At 65.4% G+C, this 12,889-nt stretch overlaps 1 protein-coding gene across 2 annotated transcripts in view; it reads right to left on the bottom strand.

The window, feature by feature from the left end:
• Positions 1-276: 276 nt before the first annotated feature.
• The window catches only part of FES (FES proto-oncogene, tyrosine kinase), a 31,099-nt gene continuing 18,486 nt past the window's right edge, over positions 277-12,889 (bottom strand). For both annotated transcript variants that reach the window (XM_054043124.1, XM_054043126.1), the window contains 11 exons: positions 10,190-10,376; positions 8,879-8,962; positions 8,279-8,488; positions 7,660-7,782; positions 5,982-6,035; positions 5,206-5,324; positions 4,215-4,309; positions 3,877-4,000; positions 1,623-1,780; positions 996-1,118; positions 277-763 (listed from right to left, as the gene is read on the bottom strand). In XM_054043124.1, coding sequence (XP_053899099.1) covers positions 621-763; positions 996-1,118; positions 1,623-1,780; positions 3,877-4,000; positions 4,215-4,309; positions 5,206-5,324; positions 5,982-6,035; positions 7,660-7,782; positions 8,279-8,488; positions 8,879-8,962; positions 10,190-10,376 — 1,420 coding nt within the window. In that variant the 3' untranslated portion in view covers positions 277-620. The remainder of the gene's footprint in view (positions 764-995; positions 1,119-1,622; positions 1,781-3,876; positions 4,001-4,214; positions 4,310-5,205; positions 5,325-5,981; positions 6,036-7,659; positions 7,783-8,278; positions 8,489-8,878; positions 8,963-10,189; positions 10,377-12,889) is intronic.

Genomic DNA, 12,889 nt, shown 5'->3' with positions numbered 1-12,889 from the left:
CCACGGATACCAGTGGCCCAGCCCGCAGTGTGTCTTAGCCCCAAGCGGCTTCTTCCACCTCCCAGAACCATGTCCCCGGGCCCAGGAGCCAGGCTAGGCCGAGCCCCCAGGCTCCTGGCAATGCACAGAAAGACCAGAGGTGGGGGCTCTGGCGGCAGCTTTGGCTCCGAGGCCCTGGGGAGCACCCTGCAGGGGCAGAAGGGGCCAGTTCATCTGAGCAGGTCCCCAGGGACCTAGCGCAGTCCCTGCAATCCCATTGGGTGCCACAGCACTGACTGAGTGAGGAATGAGTGGTTTTTATTCCAGAGGAAATACCCCCCCAAAGCAGAAGAGAAGGGCTTGGCCCATCTGTCCTGACAGCTGGGGCAGGCGCAGGGGATGGCGCTGCGCAGGCTGGAGACCCCACGGCCCAGGATCTCTCTGCACCCAGGAGGCAACCAACAGCCTGGGGCTGCCGACGGCGATGGCTGGAGCCTGCGCTGACCCAGGCCATAGTGGAAGACGAGTCCATGGGCGGTCACACCGGGCGTTCGCAGTGCCACTGGGGGGAGTCGGCACCAACGTGGGCTCTGCCCAAGGGGCCCAGGGCAGCGTCTCCTGGTCTGGGAGCCCGCGATCTGTTACCGGTGCCTCTTGCGGATGCTGACGAGCTCCTGATGAATGGTGCTGAAGCTGGGCCGTTTCCGGGGATCATACTCCCAGCACCGCTGCATCAGCTTGTACACGTCCTCGGGACACTGCTCGGGGGGGTCCAGCCGCACCCCTGGGGAGAGACGCAGCTGGCTCAGGGCACAGGGCAGCCTGTGTTCCCCAGGGCTCTAGAGAGCCAGAAACACCCTCAGCCCCTGGCAGCTGCTCACCGGAGGGGATCCCCTGGGCAGCATGGCTCCCGCCCCACTTCTGCCACTGGCATGATGGTGCCCCAGGGCGGCGGCAGCCCAGGCAGCTCCTGCTCGTGGGGAGCTGGGGGCCTGGCCGGGGCACAGCCTGCTTACCTTGCTCAATGGCTTCGCGCGTCTGGGTGTTGCTCAAGTTGGAATAGGGGATGGCGCCCAGGCTGAAGGCTTCCCACAGCAAGATCCCAAAGCTCCAGACGTCGCTCTCGGAGGAGTAGCGGCCTGGGGAGAGGGGGCCTTCAAGCAAGGGGCAGGGAGCATGGCTACCTCCAGCCCCTCCCCAGGTGCTCCAGCCCCCTTGGGGCTCCTAGGCAGGCAATAACCGTGCTGCAGCCTGGGTAGCCCCCACTCCCTGCAGAGACACCGCTCTGGGTCCAACTGGGACACAGCATCTGACCCCCCTTCCCACGGCCTCCTGCTGCCCCAGCCAGAGGGATCCAGCCAAGGGGATGCCGAGCGACCGGCCACCCAGGGTAAATAACCGCATGCAAAGGGCTGAGCAGGGCTGTGGTGTGCCCGGCGCCCGCTCCCCAGTATAGGGCCTGAGGGAAGCATGAGGAGCCGTGTGGTCTAGGGGACTCGTAGCCAGGACTCCTGGGTTCTTTCTTGCTGTGTGCAAGTGCCTTCCCCTGGTGCCTTGCGTGGTGCTAGGAGGCCCCAGCGGCCTGCAGAGGGCACCAGCTCAGCGTGACCCCAGACTGGGAGCTGCAACAAGCAACGCCGTACCATAATTCAGTGCCTCTGGCGCTGTCCATTTCACAGGAATCTGCTTCATGCCTCCTGTGGAGGCATAGATCCCGTCTTTCTCCTCCCGCGACATCCCAAAGTCACTGATCTTCAGCGCGTTCTTCTCCGTCACCAGGCAGTTACGAGCCGCGAGGTCCCTGCGGGAGAGGAGCAGCTGAGCACCAGGCCCTGCAGCCCGCCAGGCTACTGGCGGCAGAGACTCTGCAGGCCCTAGCCGTGACCCGCTCCTCACCCCATGGCAGGCGGGTCCCAGCAGGCCAAGGGCACGAACGGCTTGGAAAAAGTCGACCCGCCTGAGGACCCCTGCCCAGCCCATCTCCCGGGGGCACTAGGGCCTGCTGGTTACCACCGGGCAGAGAAGTCAGGACTCTGGGCTCTAGTCGCAGCTCCAGCTCTCTGGGAGACCCCGTCCTGGGGCCCCAGTCCCTGTCAGTCACATGGGACAAGGACGCTCCCTTCCATGGGGAGCCCTGGGGAAGGAGGGCTGCAGAAACATAGTGACCCCAGGCAGGGACGCCGCCAGGTCTCCAGGGGCAAGGCAGGGCAGGGCACTAACCCAGCGGGCATCTCACAGGAGCCTTCCCAGCTCTCAGGACAGGTACTCGCTGGCAGACCATGGGCCGGTATCACTCGCAGCGCCCAGCACACTCAGGGGCCCCGATCGCAGCTGATGTCCAGGCAGTGACAGGGATGCTTGGGGCCCTGATCTCAGCTGGGGTGTGATGTTCTGAGTGTGATATAATATCTCATTGAATGGTGACAGGGCCAGAAAGAGTTAATTAACTCCCAGACTGACCTGACCCATGGCCGAGCTTTAGAGACTGGTTAGGAAGATCTGTAAATGAACAGAGCTTTGAAATGCAGTCTGCATTGTTGGAGATAGAAGGGGAGGTGTTTGCTCAGGTCTTGTGATGTAAGCAAACAAGTCTTGTCTATTGCTACAGCTTTGATTCAAAGATCAAAAAAGGAATATTAACATTTAGGCAGACACTTGAGTGAAATCGCTTCTCGGCTCTTTGAGCTGTGGCGCAAACGTAGTATTTGTCTATACGTCTCTTTGAAGGTTGTGGTAACCTGTATCTGAACTGTTCAATGGATAAATAATCCTGTGCTAATTAGAAGAAGGAAAGTTGAGCCTATTGTTTTCTCAGGCCAAAAGGCTGCTGGAAATGTATAAAAACCCTGGGACACGATCCTGCTGCATCTCAGATCTGCTTTGGGTTTCAAGAGGGGAAAATAGTTAATAAGGATTGGCTATAGCGTGTATTTTGGGTCAGATCTAAGTTATAATTGGACCTGGGTGTGTGGCTGATCCTTTGGGGTTGGAAGAACCTTTTCTTTTATATGATGAGATAAGATTTTCAGGAATCATCCTCATATCTGACAGGTGTGTCTGGACGGAGGCCTGAGGCTGGGCACTTTAAGGGAACTGTGTTGGTTGGACTCTGAGTAACCAGTGAGGTGATATAGAAGCTGTTTTGGGCTGGTTGGTAAATCTAAGTATTGGAATAACACCAGCGTTTGGGGTTTGTCTGCCACATTTTGTTTGCAGTTCACCCTGATTGAGTGACCTCAGCTGGCTCCCTCGGGCACCGTCACAGGGGGTCTAAGCAGCACCTGGGGCACTTGGGGGCCCTGATCTCGGCTGGAGTCGGGGCAGCGCCTGGGGCACTTGGGGGCCCTGATCTCGGCTGGGGTCGGAGCAGCGCCTGGGGCACTTGGGGGCCCTGATCTCGGCTGGAGTCGGGGCAGCACCTGGGGCACTTGGAGGCCCTGATCTCGGCTGGAGTCGGGACAGCGCCTGGGGCACTTGGGGGCCCTGATCTCGGCTGGGGTCGGGGCAGCACCTGGGGCACTTGGGGGCCCTGATCTCGGCTGGAGTCGGAGCAGCGCCTGGGGCACTTGGGGGCCCTGATCTCGGCTGGGGTCGGGGCAGCACCTGGGGCACTTGGAGGCCCTGATCTCGGCTGGAGTCGGGGCAGCGCCTGGGGCACTTGGGGGCCCTGATCTCGGCTGGGGTCGGAGCAGCGCCTGGGGCACTTGGGGGCCCTGATCTCGGCTGGAATCAGGGCAGCGCCTGGGGCACTTGGGGGCCCTGATCTCAGCTGGGGTCTGGGCAGCGCCTGGGGCCCCGAGTGTGGCCAGGCTGTCTGCATGCCGCAGCAATGCACATAACTGTGGCTGTCTGTGGGGACCGAGGCGTTGCCGAGCGAGCCTTGGCGGCCAGTCTCACCTGTGGATGCAGTGCTTGCTCTCCAGGTACTCCATCCCAGCAGCAGCATTCGCCGTCATCTTGAGCAGCTCCTTTACCTTCAGCTGCTGCCCCTCGCTGCGCAGGAAGGTCTGGAAGTCCCCCCCTGTGGGGGCAGGGTAGTGCTGACCTCAGGGAGTTAGGGGCAGGCTGCAGGACCCAGGCGCCTGCCAGAAACCCTTGGGGGGGAGTGTGGGTGGGGCATGGGATTGGGGGAGGTTCAGGGTCCAGGGTGCGGGAAGCAGGGCTCACCGGGAGTGAGCTGGAGGGAGGAGGGGATGGGGGCCAGGGCCAGGCTGCATGTGGGGGGCAGGACTCACCCTGCACCAGCTCCATGATGATGTAGATGGGCTGCTTCTGGGTGCAGACGCCAATGAGCTTGACGATGTTGGGGTGGCTGTACTGCTTCAGGATCCTGGGGGCAGAGACGCGCCAGTCACCCCCCGGCTGTCTCCCCCCGGCCGTCACCCCCCGGCCGTCTCCCCCCGGCCGTCACAGCCAGTCGCAACAGCCAGCAAGGGCGCTTCTCGTTCAGTACATTTCAACAGCACGGACGGCACCTAGCCACCGGCTGTTGCCCTGGGCTTGGGGACCCACTGGCCGGGCTGGGTTTGTTTGGGATCCCCTGTCCCCGTCGGGTCTGGGGGTCCCTGGTCCATGCTGGGTTTGTTTGGGATCCCCTGTCCCCGTCAGGTCTGGGGGGTCCCCTGGTCCATGCTGGGTTTGGAGTCCCAACAAGCTCCAGAAGATTTTGATCCAGAAAAACTGTTTTAATTGAAATTTAAGCAAGCCCAGAATCCCCAAAGCCCCTCCCCACCCCAGCTGGCAAATGGCCCCTCAGGGCAGAGTGTGGTGCTGGGGGGCAGAGCATGGCGCTGGGGGGCAGAGACCTGCAGCACTGGGGGGCAGAGCATGGCGCTGGGGGGCAGAGTGTGGAGCTCAGGGGAAGAGACCCACGGTGCTGGGGGCCAGAGCGCAGCACTGGGGGCAGAGTGTGGAGCTGGGGGGCAGAGGCCCACGGCGCTGGGGGGCAGAGCGTGGCGCTGGGGGGCAGAGTGTGGAGGTGGGGGAAGAGCGCGGCACTGGGGACAGAGCACGGAGCTGGGGGGCAGAGACTTGCAGCGCCGGGGGGAAGAGCGCAGAGCCGGGGGGCAGAGCGCGGTGCTGGGGGGAAGAGCGTGGCGCTGAGGGGCAGAGACCCGCGGTGCTGGGGGGCAGAGACCCGCGGCGCTGGGGGGCAGAGACCCGCGGCGCTGGGGGGCAGAGCGCAGAGCTGGGGGGCAGAGCGCAGAGCTGGGGATCCGTACAGACCTGGCTTCCTGCAGGAATTTGGCCTTGAGCTCCGGCGGGAGGGTTTCGCGGCAGGACTTCACAGCCACCGGGGTGTTGTCGGCGAGCAGGCGGCCGCTGAACACCTCCCCAAAGTTACCCTGGGAGACAAAGCAAATGCACCAGCTGCCCCTGCCCGGCGTCCAGCTCTCTCAGCCTCGTGCCAGGCAGGGCGTTTACATGGGCCGGGACCATTGTGCCTCTGCCATGCCCGGACGCCTGCGTCTCCGATTCAGGTTCCATCGACCCCGCCTCCCTGGGGACGACTGGAGAGCTGGCACCAGAGGCCGCAGAGTAACGACACGAGCCGGGGACCGAGGGACCCGTTTCTAACCACCAGAGCGGCTTCCTCATCGCCTGGGTCCTTACGTCAGGCGTGCCGCCAAGGAGGCGACGCCCCGAGTGACGGGCGGGACAAGGGCTCCCGGCCTGGGGCAGCGCCAGGGTAACACACAGGGGGAGCAGGGCAGTATGGGGCCTGGCAGAGCTGCCAGAGAGCCCAGGCCCAGCCGGACCCCCAGACGCCCCTAGCACAGACAGCAGCTCCCCTGGGTGCTGACAGGTCCTGCTGCGCTCGAGCAGCAACGAGGGAAATTAGAAATCCTGCCATTGGTTACTTTTTATTGAATTGAAACTAATCTGCATACTAACCCTGCCTGCACAGCCCCCTCCCTCCATATGATCCTGGCCTGCTGCGCGCTTCCTCAGAGCAGTGCCCCAGCAATGGCTGGACCCATGCCTACCCTGGGGGCACTCACCCGCCCGATGCGCTCGCCCAGCAGCACGTCCTCGTGGTTCAGCACCCATTTGTCCTAGGGAAGGAAGGCGGGAGTCAAAGAGCAGGAAACAGTCCGACCCCAGCATTCCCCGCCCCGCCCTTACCCCCAGGGGAGCCCTTCACCCACGACGCCCAGCCCCTGGGTGAGCCCAGCGATGCCCAGCCCCCAGGGGAGCCCTTCGCCCCCACAATGCCCAGCCCGCGGGGGAGCCCTTCCCCCCCCGACGCCCAGCCCCGGGGGAGCCCTTCGCCTCCGATGCCCAGCCCCCAGGGGAACCCTTCCCCCGCAACGCCCAACCCCCCGGGGGAGCCCTTCCCCCCGCGACGCCCAGCCCCCGGGGAGCCCTCCCCCCCCCCGACGCCCAGCCCCTAGGTGAGCCCTTCGCCTGCGAGGCCCATGTGACGTTGCACTCTATGATTTTCTGAAAATATGCTAATGACTGCGAATATAATGCTGCATGCAAAAGGTCTCTTGTAAGGTATCATTACAAAGCTTATAATCTACTGAGTGTGGTCATCCTATTTGTATAAATGTATCACTCTTGTATCTAAAACTAGAAATATAAAATATAATTCTGAGGGCCTATTGTAATTATGCGAAGTGTGGGCATTAATGGTGGTTTGGAACTTTGATGGCTCCCATTAACCAGGACAATTGACTGTGGATGGCTCTGTGTGCAGGCCTCCCTGTGAGTCAGGCTGGGAGGAATGAGGGTTTGGGGTCTTACAGTGACATGTGATCATGTCACCTGAACTAGAATCCATCTTTAACCTGGTGTCTTTCCATTGAGAAGGAAGGGGTGGGAACCCAGAGGGACAAAGGATTCCCGCCTTGTGCAAAAGCTATATAAGTGGGTGGAACAGAACAAAGGTGACTGGCCATCAAGAAAAATCCCCTAGCTACCACCTGAGCTGGAACAAGGGCTGTATCAGGGAAAGGATAGTGCCCAGACTAGGAAGGCGTCCAGTCTGTGAAAGAAACTTATTGAAACATCTCTGAGGGTAAGATCTTATCTGTATTCAGTTTTATTACTGTATTAGACATATATTTGCATGTTTTATTTTATTTTACTTGGTAATTCACTTTGTTCTGTCTGTGTCTACTTGGAACCACTTAAATCCTACTTTCTGTATTTAATAACATCACTTTCTACTTAGTAATTAACCCAGAGTATGTATTAATACCGGGGGGAGGAGCAAACAGCTGTGCATCTCTCTCTATCAGTGTTATAGAGGGCAAACAATTTATGAGTTTACCCAGCATAAGCTTTATACAGGGTAAAACAGATTTATTTGGGTTTAGACCCCATTGGGAGTGGGGCATCAGAGTGTTAGAGACAGGAACACTTCTGTGAGCTGTTTTCAGGTTAAGTCTGCAGCTTTGCGGCACGTGGTTCAGACCATGGGTCTGTGTTGGAGCAGACGGGCGTGTCTGGCTCAGCAAGACAGGGTGCTGGGATCCCAGGCTGGTAGGGAAAGGAGGAGCAGAGGTATTCTTGGCACATCAGTTGGCAGTTCCCAAGGGGGCTTCTGTGATCGAACCCGTCACAGCCCAGCCCCGGGGGGAGCCCTTGCCCCCGCGACACCCAGCCCCCGGGAGCCCTTCCCCCCGCAACGCCCAGCCCCCAGGAAGCTGTGCAGTGGGGCCAGTGTGGTACCTTGGGGATGGGCTTGCCCAGGACGATTCCGCTCTTCTTGGTGATGGGCTGCCGGGAGTGCAGGAAATGGTCGATGAGCAGCGGGATGGTGCGGAAGCTCTCGCCCTCCAGCCGGAACATGTCCTGGGAGAGGTGGAAGCGCTGGGATCTCACGCTGCCCCTGCTCTGCCCTCCCAGCCCTGCTCACACCCCCCCTAGCCTCCCCCCCATACACCCCCACACCCCGTATCCCCCCCATTCCAGGCACAAACCCAGCTTCCAGGGCAACATCAGCGCCCGCCGGGGGCCTGGCCTTGGGAGCCGTGGGACCGTCTCTCTGGCTGCTGGTGCCGGGGATGCCCAGCCCGGGGGCGCGTTTGTGAGTGGCTGGGAAGAGGGCCCAACAGGCGCAGGGAGTGGCAGGAAACCCCACCCCCACCCCAGCCTCGCTTCACAGGTCCTCCAGCACCCCCCCGCCCCTGGGCACGCCCCCAGGAGCCCTGCCCAGGCTCTACCCAGCAGGCCAAGGAGGTATGTCCTGGCTGGGCGGGCAGGGCTGCTGCAGGATGGTCCGGGAGCTGCCCGCAGAGCCGTCTGCGCTGCCCAGGTCAGTGCACTCCCCGTGCCCGGCCCCACTCACGTCGCAGGCCTGGATGATGAAGTGCCGGGGCTGCCCGTCCCACAGCACGCTCAGCACTTGCTCCTGCTTCCCCTGGCTCTCCCGCACCAGGAAGTCCCCGCTGTGGAGCAGCAGCTCCTGCACCTCCGCGCGGGGGATGGCGCCGTGGTACCAGGCCTGCTGGCACAGGGGCTTCTGCACTTCGGGGACGAGCGGCAGGGGGGGCGGCACCTGGGAGACACAGACGGGGTAAGTGGGCTGGGCAAGGGACCCCATCAGCTCCCACAGGGGGCTGCCCAGAGCGTGCAGCAGGGACATCCAGGTCCCCTTCTCCACACAGACTGCGGGGCTCAGGTGAGCAGGGGAGGCATGGGGGAGGAGAGGGCAGAGAGGAAATGGGGAGGGGCAGGAGAGGGGTGAGGCGGGGCAGGTCAGTGGGGTGGGGAGGGGAGGGAGAAGGTAGTGGAGTGGTGGAGGGAAGGGGAGAGGTAAGGTGGGGGCAGGGCAGTGGGGCAGGGGAGAGGAGGGGGAAGGGAGGCAGTGGCGCAGGGGAGGGGAGAGGGAGGCAGTGGTGTGGGGGAAGGGAGGGGAGGGGAGCGGAGGGGGTGCAGGGGCACTCACCGAGTACTTGGGGCGGAAGATACCCGAGATGTGATTCCTGAGGGCCTCCAGCGCGCTGGCTCCTGGGCGCTCCTGCTCCTGCTCCTGCCGGGGGCAGAGAGGGGCTGAGCCGTGTGGCTGGGAGCGTCCCATAACCGGGTGCAGGAATAGCCTGGGCGCAGCACTGCGTGGGCTGGACTGTGGCCAAGTGCCCGGGGGCTGCCCCTGGCAGGGCGTCCGCACCACACAGCAGCACCCACATTTCCTCACCCACTAGGACCAGGCTGGCCTGGTGCCCGAGTGTCCCGACTGTCCCCAAGGCACAGGTCAGAGTGCGAGGGGTGGGGCAAGGCAGGGCATGGGAGGGTGCTGGGGTGCTGGGTGGGAAACTGGAAGGTGGAGTAGGGCAGGGCACTGGAGGTGGCACAGAGCAGGGTGCTGGAGCGGGCACTGGAGTGGGCTAGGGCGGGGCTGGGGATGGCGCAGAGCAGGGCGCTGGGGGTGGCAGGGTGCTGGGGGGTGGAGTGGGACAGGGCGGGGCGCTGGAGGAGGAACTAGGGGTGGCGCAGAGCAGGGCGCTGGGGGTGGCAGGGTGCTGGGGGGTGGAGTGGGACAGGGCAAGGCACTGGCAGGGCCGGCTCCAGGGTTTTGGCCGCCCCAAGCAGCCAAAAAAAAAAAAAAAAAAAAAAAAAAAGCCGTGATCGCGATCTGCGGCAGCAATTCGGCGGAAGGGCCTTCGCTCCGAGCAGGAGTGAGGGACCGTCCGCCAAATTGCCGCCGAACAGCTGGACGTGCCGCCCCTCTTGGAAGTGGCCGCCCCAAGCACCTGCTTGGTAAGCTGGTGCCTGGCACCGGCCCTGGGCACTGGGGGCCCGGCGCAGCGGGAAACACTGTGACGGAGCAGGGAGCGGGCGGATTTGACCTGGGAATGTTGCAGGGAAGTTACACTGGGGATGGGGACTTCCCTTGAAGGAAGATCCCTGAGCTGTAACCTGAGTGAGGACAGGGGGGTTGGGAGAAGTGACACCTTCTGCCCTGGAGACTGAACAAAGGAGAGGAGGAGCAGGGGGGACGGGGGAGAGAGCTCCTGGAGGAGGTTTTGGTTTCAGTTTTGGGCTGGGTGGTGCAACGCAGGGAACCCCAAGCTGGGATCTAACCCCCGCAGAAGGACTTGATTGAGGGGTCCTGGTTGTACCTACACGCTCTGCTTGGGACTGTGTTCCTGTCCTCTAATAACCCTTCTGTGTCACTGGCTGGCTGAGAGTCCCAGGGAATCGCAGGACGGGGGTGCAGGGCCCTGACTTTCCCCCACTCCGTGACAGACGCACTCACCGTGGAGGAGAGGGAGTGCCTGTCATCCTGCAGGGGCAGGGCTGGGGAGGGGTCACGGGAGCCCAGCTGGTCCAGTTTGTGGCGCAGCATGTCCCGCTGGGCCTGCAGCTTGGTCTGGGCGCACAGGGAGACCTGGAACTGCAGCTGCGCCTCCTGCAGAGCCTGGCGCTTCCCCAGCAGGTGCACCCTGGGCCAGACAGCAACAGCCGCGGTTCACAGTGGGCAGCCCAGCCCGGAGCTCCGCCCCCACCCTGCCTAGAGCTCCGCCCCCGCCCCGCCCTGCCTGGAGCTCCCTGCCCTGCCCGGAGCTCCCCGCCCGCCCCGCCTGGAGCTCCGCCCCCGCCCTGCCTAGAGCTCCCTGCCCTGCCCGGAGCTCTGCCCCCGCCCTGCCCGGAGCTCCCTGCCCGCCCCGCCCGGAGCTCCGCCCCTGCCCTGCCTAGAGCTCCCTGCCCTGCCTGGAGCTCTGCCCCCGCCCGCCCCGCCTGGAGCTCCGCCCCCGCCCTGCCTAGAGCTCCCTGCCCTGCCCGGAGCTCTGCCCCCGCCCTGCCCGGAGCTCCCTGCCCTGCCCGGAGCTCCCTGTCCGCCCTGCCCGGAGCTCCGCCCCCGCCCCGCCCACAGCTCCCCGCCCACCCCGCCCTGCCCTCCCTGCCCCACCCGGAGCTCCGCCCCCGCCCCGCCTAGAGCTCCCCGCCCGCCCCGCCCCGCCTGGAGCTCCGCCCCCGCCCTGCCTAGAGCTCCCTGCCCTGCCCGGAGCTCCACGCCCGCCCCGCCCAGAGCTCCCCGCCCGCCCCCCCCCACCCGGAGCTCCGCCCCCACCCTGCCTAGAGCTCCCTGCCCTGCCCGGAGCTCCCCCCCGCCCCGCCCGAAGCTCCCCGCCCGCCCTGCCCTGCCCGAAGCTCCCCGCCCACCCCGCCCTGCCCGGAGCTCCCTGCCCCACCCAGAGCTCCTCCCCCACCTGGAGCTCCGCCCCCGCCCTGCCTAGAGCTCCCTGCCCTGCCCGGAGCTCCGCCCCCACCCCGCCCAGCCCGGAGCTCCCCGCCCGCCCCGGCCAGAGCTCCCCGCCCACCCCGCCCGGAGCTCCGCCCCAGCCCTGCCTAGAGCTCCCTGCCCTGCCCGGAACTCCCGCCCCGCCCCACCCAAAGCTCCCCGCCCGCCCTGCCCTGCCCGAAGCTCCCCGCCCGCCCTGCCCCGCCCGGAGCTTCCTGCCCTGGCAGGAGCTCCCCACCTGCCCCGCCCCGCCCGGAGCTCCCCGCCCGCCCCGCCCCGCCCCGAGCTCCCCGCCCGCCCTGCCCTGCCCAGAGCTCCCCGCCCGCCCTGCCCTGCCCGAAGCTCCCCGCCCGGAGCTTCCTGCCCTTGCCGGAGCTCCCCACCCGCCCCGCCCCGAGCTCCCCGCCCGCCCCGCCCCGAGCTCCCCGCCCGCTCTGCCCCGAGCTCCCTGCCCGCCCTGCCCTGCCCAGAGCTCCCCGCCCGCCCTGCCCTGCCCAGAGCTCCCTGCCCTGCCCGGAGCTCCCCGCCCGCCCTGCCCTGCCCGGAGCTCCCCACCCACCCTGCCCTGGCCGGAGCTCCCCGCCCCACCCGGAGCTCCCCGCCCTGGCCAGAGCTCCCCGCCCGCCCTGCCCTGCCCAGAGCTCCTTGCCCTGGCCAGAGCTCCCCGCCCACCCTGCCCTGCCCGGAGCTCCCCGCCCAGAGCTCCCCGCCCACCCCAAAGCTCCCCGCCTGCCCGCCCTGCCCAGAGCTCCCTGCCCTGCCCGGAGCTCCCCGCCCGCCCTGCCCCGCCCGGAGCTCCCTGCCCCACCCAGAGCTCCCCGCCCACCCCGCCCTGCCCGGAGCTCCCTGCCCACCCAGAGCACCCTGCCCACCCTGACCCAAAGCTCCCTGCTCTGCCCGGAGCTCCCCGCCCGCCCAGAGCTCCCTGCCCTGGCCAGAGCTCCCCACCCGCCCTGCCCTGCCCGGAGCTCCCTGCCCACCCTGACCCAAAGCTCCCTGCCCTGCCCGGAGCTCCCTCTCGCCCCACCCAAAGCTCCCCACCCACCCCGCCCTACCCGGAGCTCCCATCCACCCTGACCCAAAGTTCCCCACCCGCCCTGCCCAGAGCTCCCTGCCTACCCACCCCGCCCCACCCGGAGCTCCCTGCCCGTCCCGCCCAGAGCTCCCCACCCTACCCGGAGCTCCCACCCACCCTGACCCAAAGCTCCCCACCCCACCCAGAGATCCCTGTGCTGCCCAGAACTCCCTGCCCAGCGCGCCCCACCCAGAGCTCGCCGCCCACCCCCGCCTGCCCCAGCCAGAGATCCCCATCCTGCCCAAAGCTCCCCGCCCGTCCTGCCCCACCTGGAGCTCCCCGCCCGCCCCGCCCAGAGATCCCTGCCTGCCCCACCCGGCTGCCTTGGGCATGGGTATCCCTGAGCAAATGGGCATGGACTGGTATTCCCAGCCCCCACCCCACTTCCATGTCACGGGGGGCAGAATCCCCATCACTGCTGCCTCTGGCTAGGGGAAGGGAATCTGGCTTGATGAACCCCACTGGGCGACAGCAGGCACAGATACCCAGTCACACTGCACCCCTCCCCCCATCACACTGCACCCCTTCCCCTCCCTGCTCACACTGCTCCCCCCCCAGATGTCTCATGGTCCTGCTCCCCGGGGTCTCACTACAACCCCTCAATCCTGGGGTCCCACCACCCTTGTCTCACTACCCCC

Source organism: Malaclemys terrapin, chromosome 10 (genome assembly GCF_027887155.1).
Source record: "Malaclemys terrapin pileata isolate rMalTer1 chromosome 10, rMalTer1.hap1, whole genome shotgun sequence".
NCBI classification, from domain to species: Eukaryota; Metazoa; Chordata; order Testudines; family Emydidae; genus Malaclemys; species Malaclemys terrapin.
This window is presented reverse-complemented; position numbering and strand designations above follow the sequence as displayed.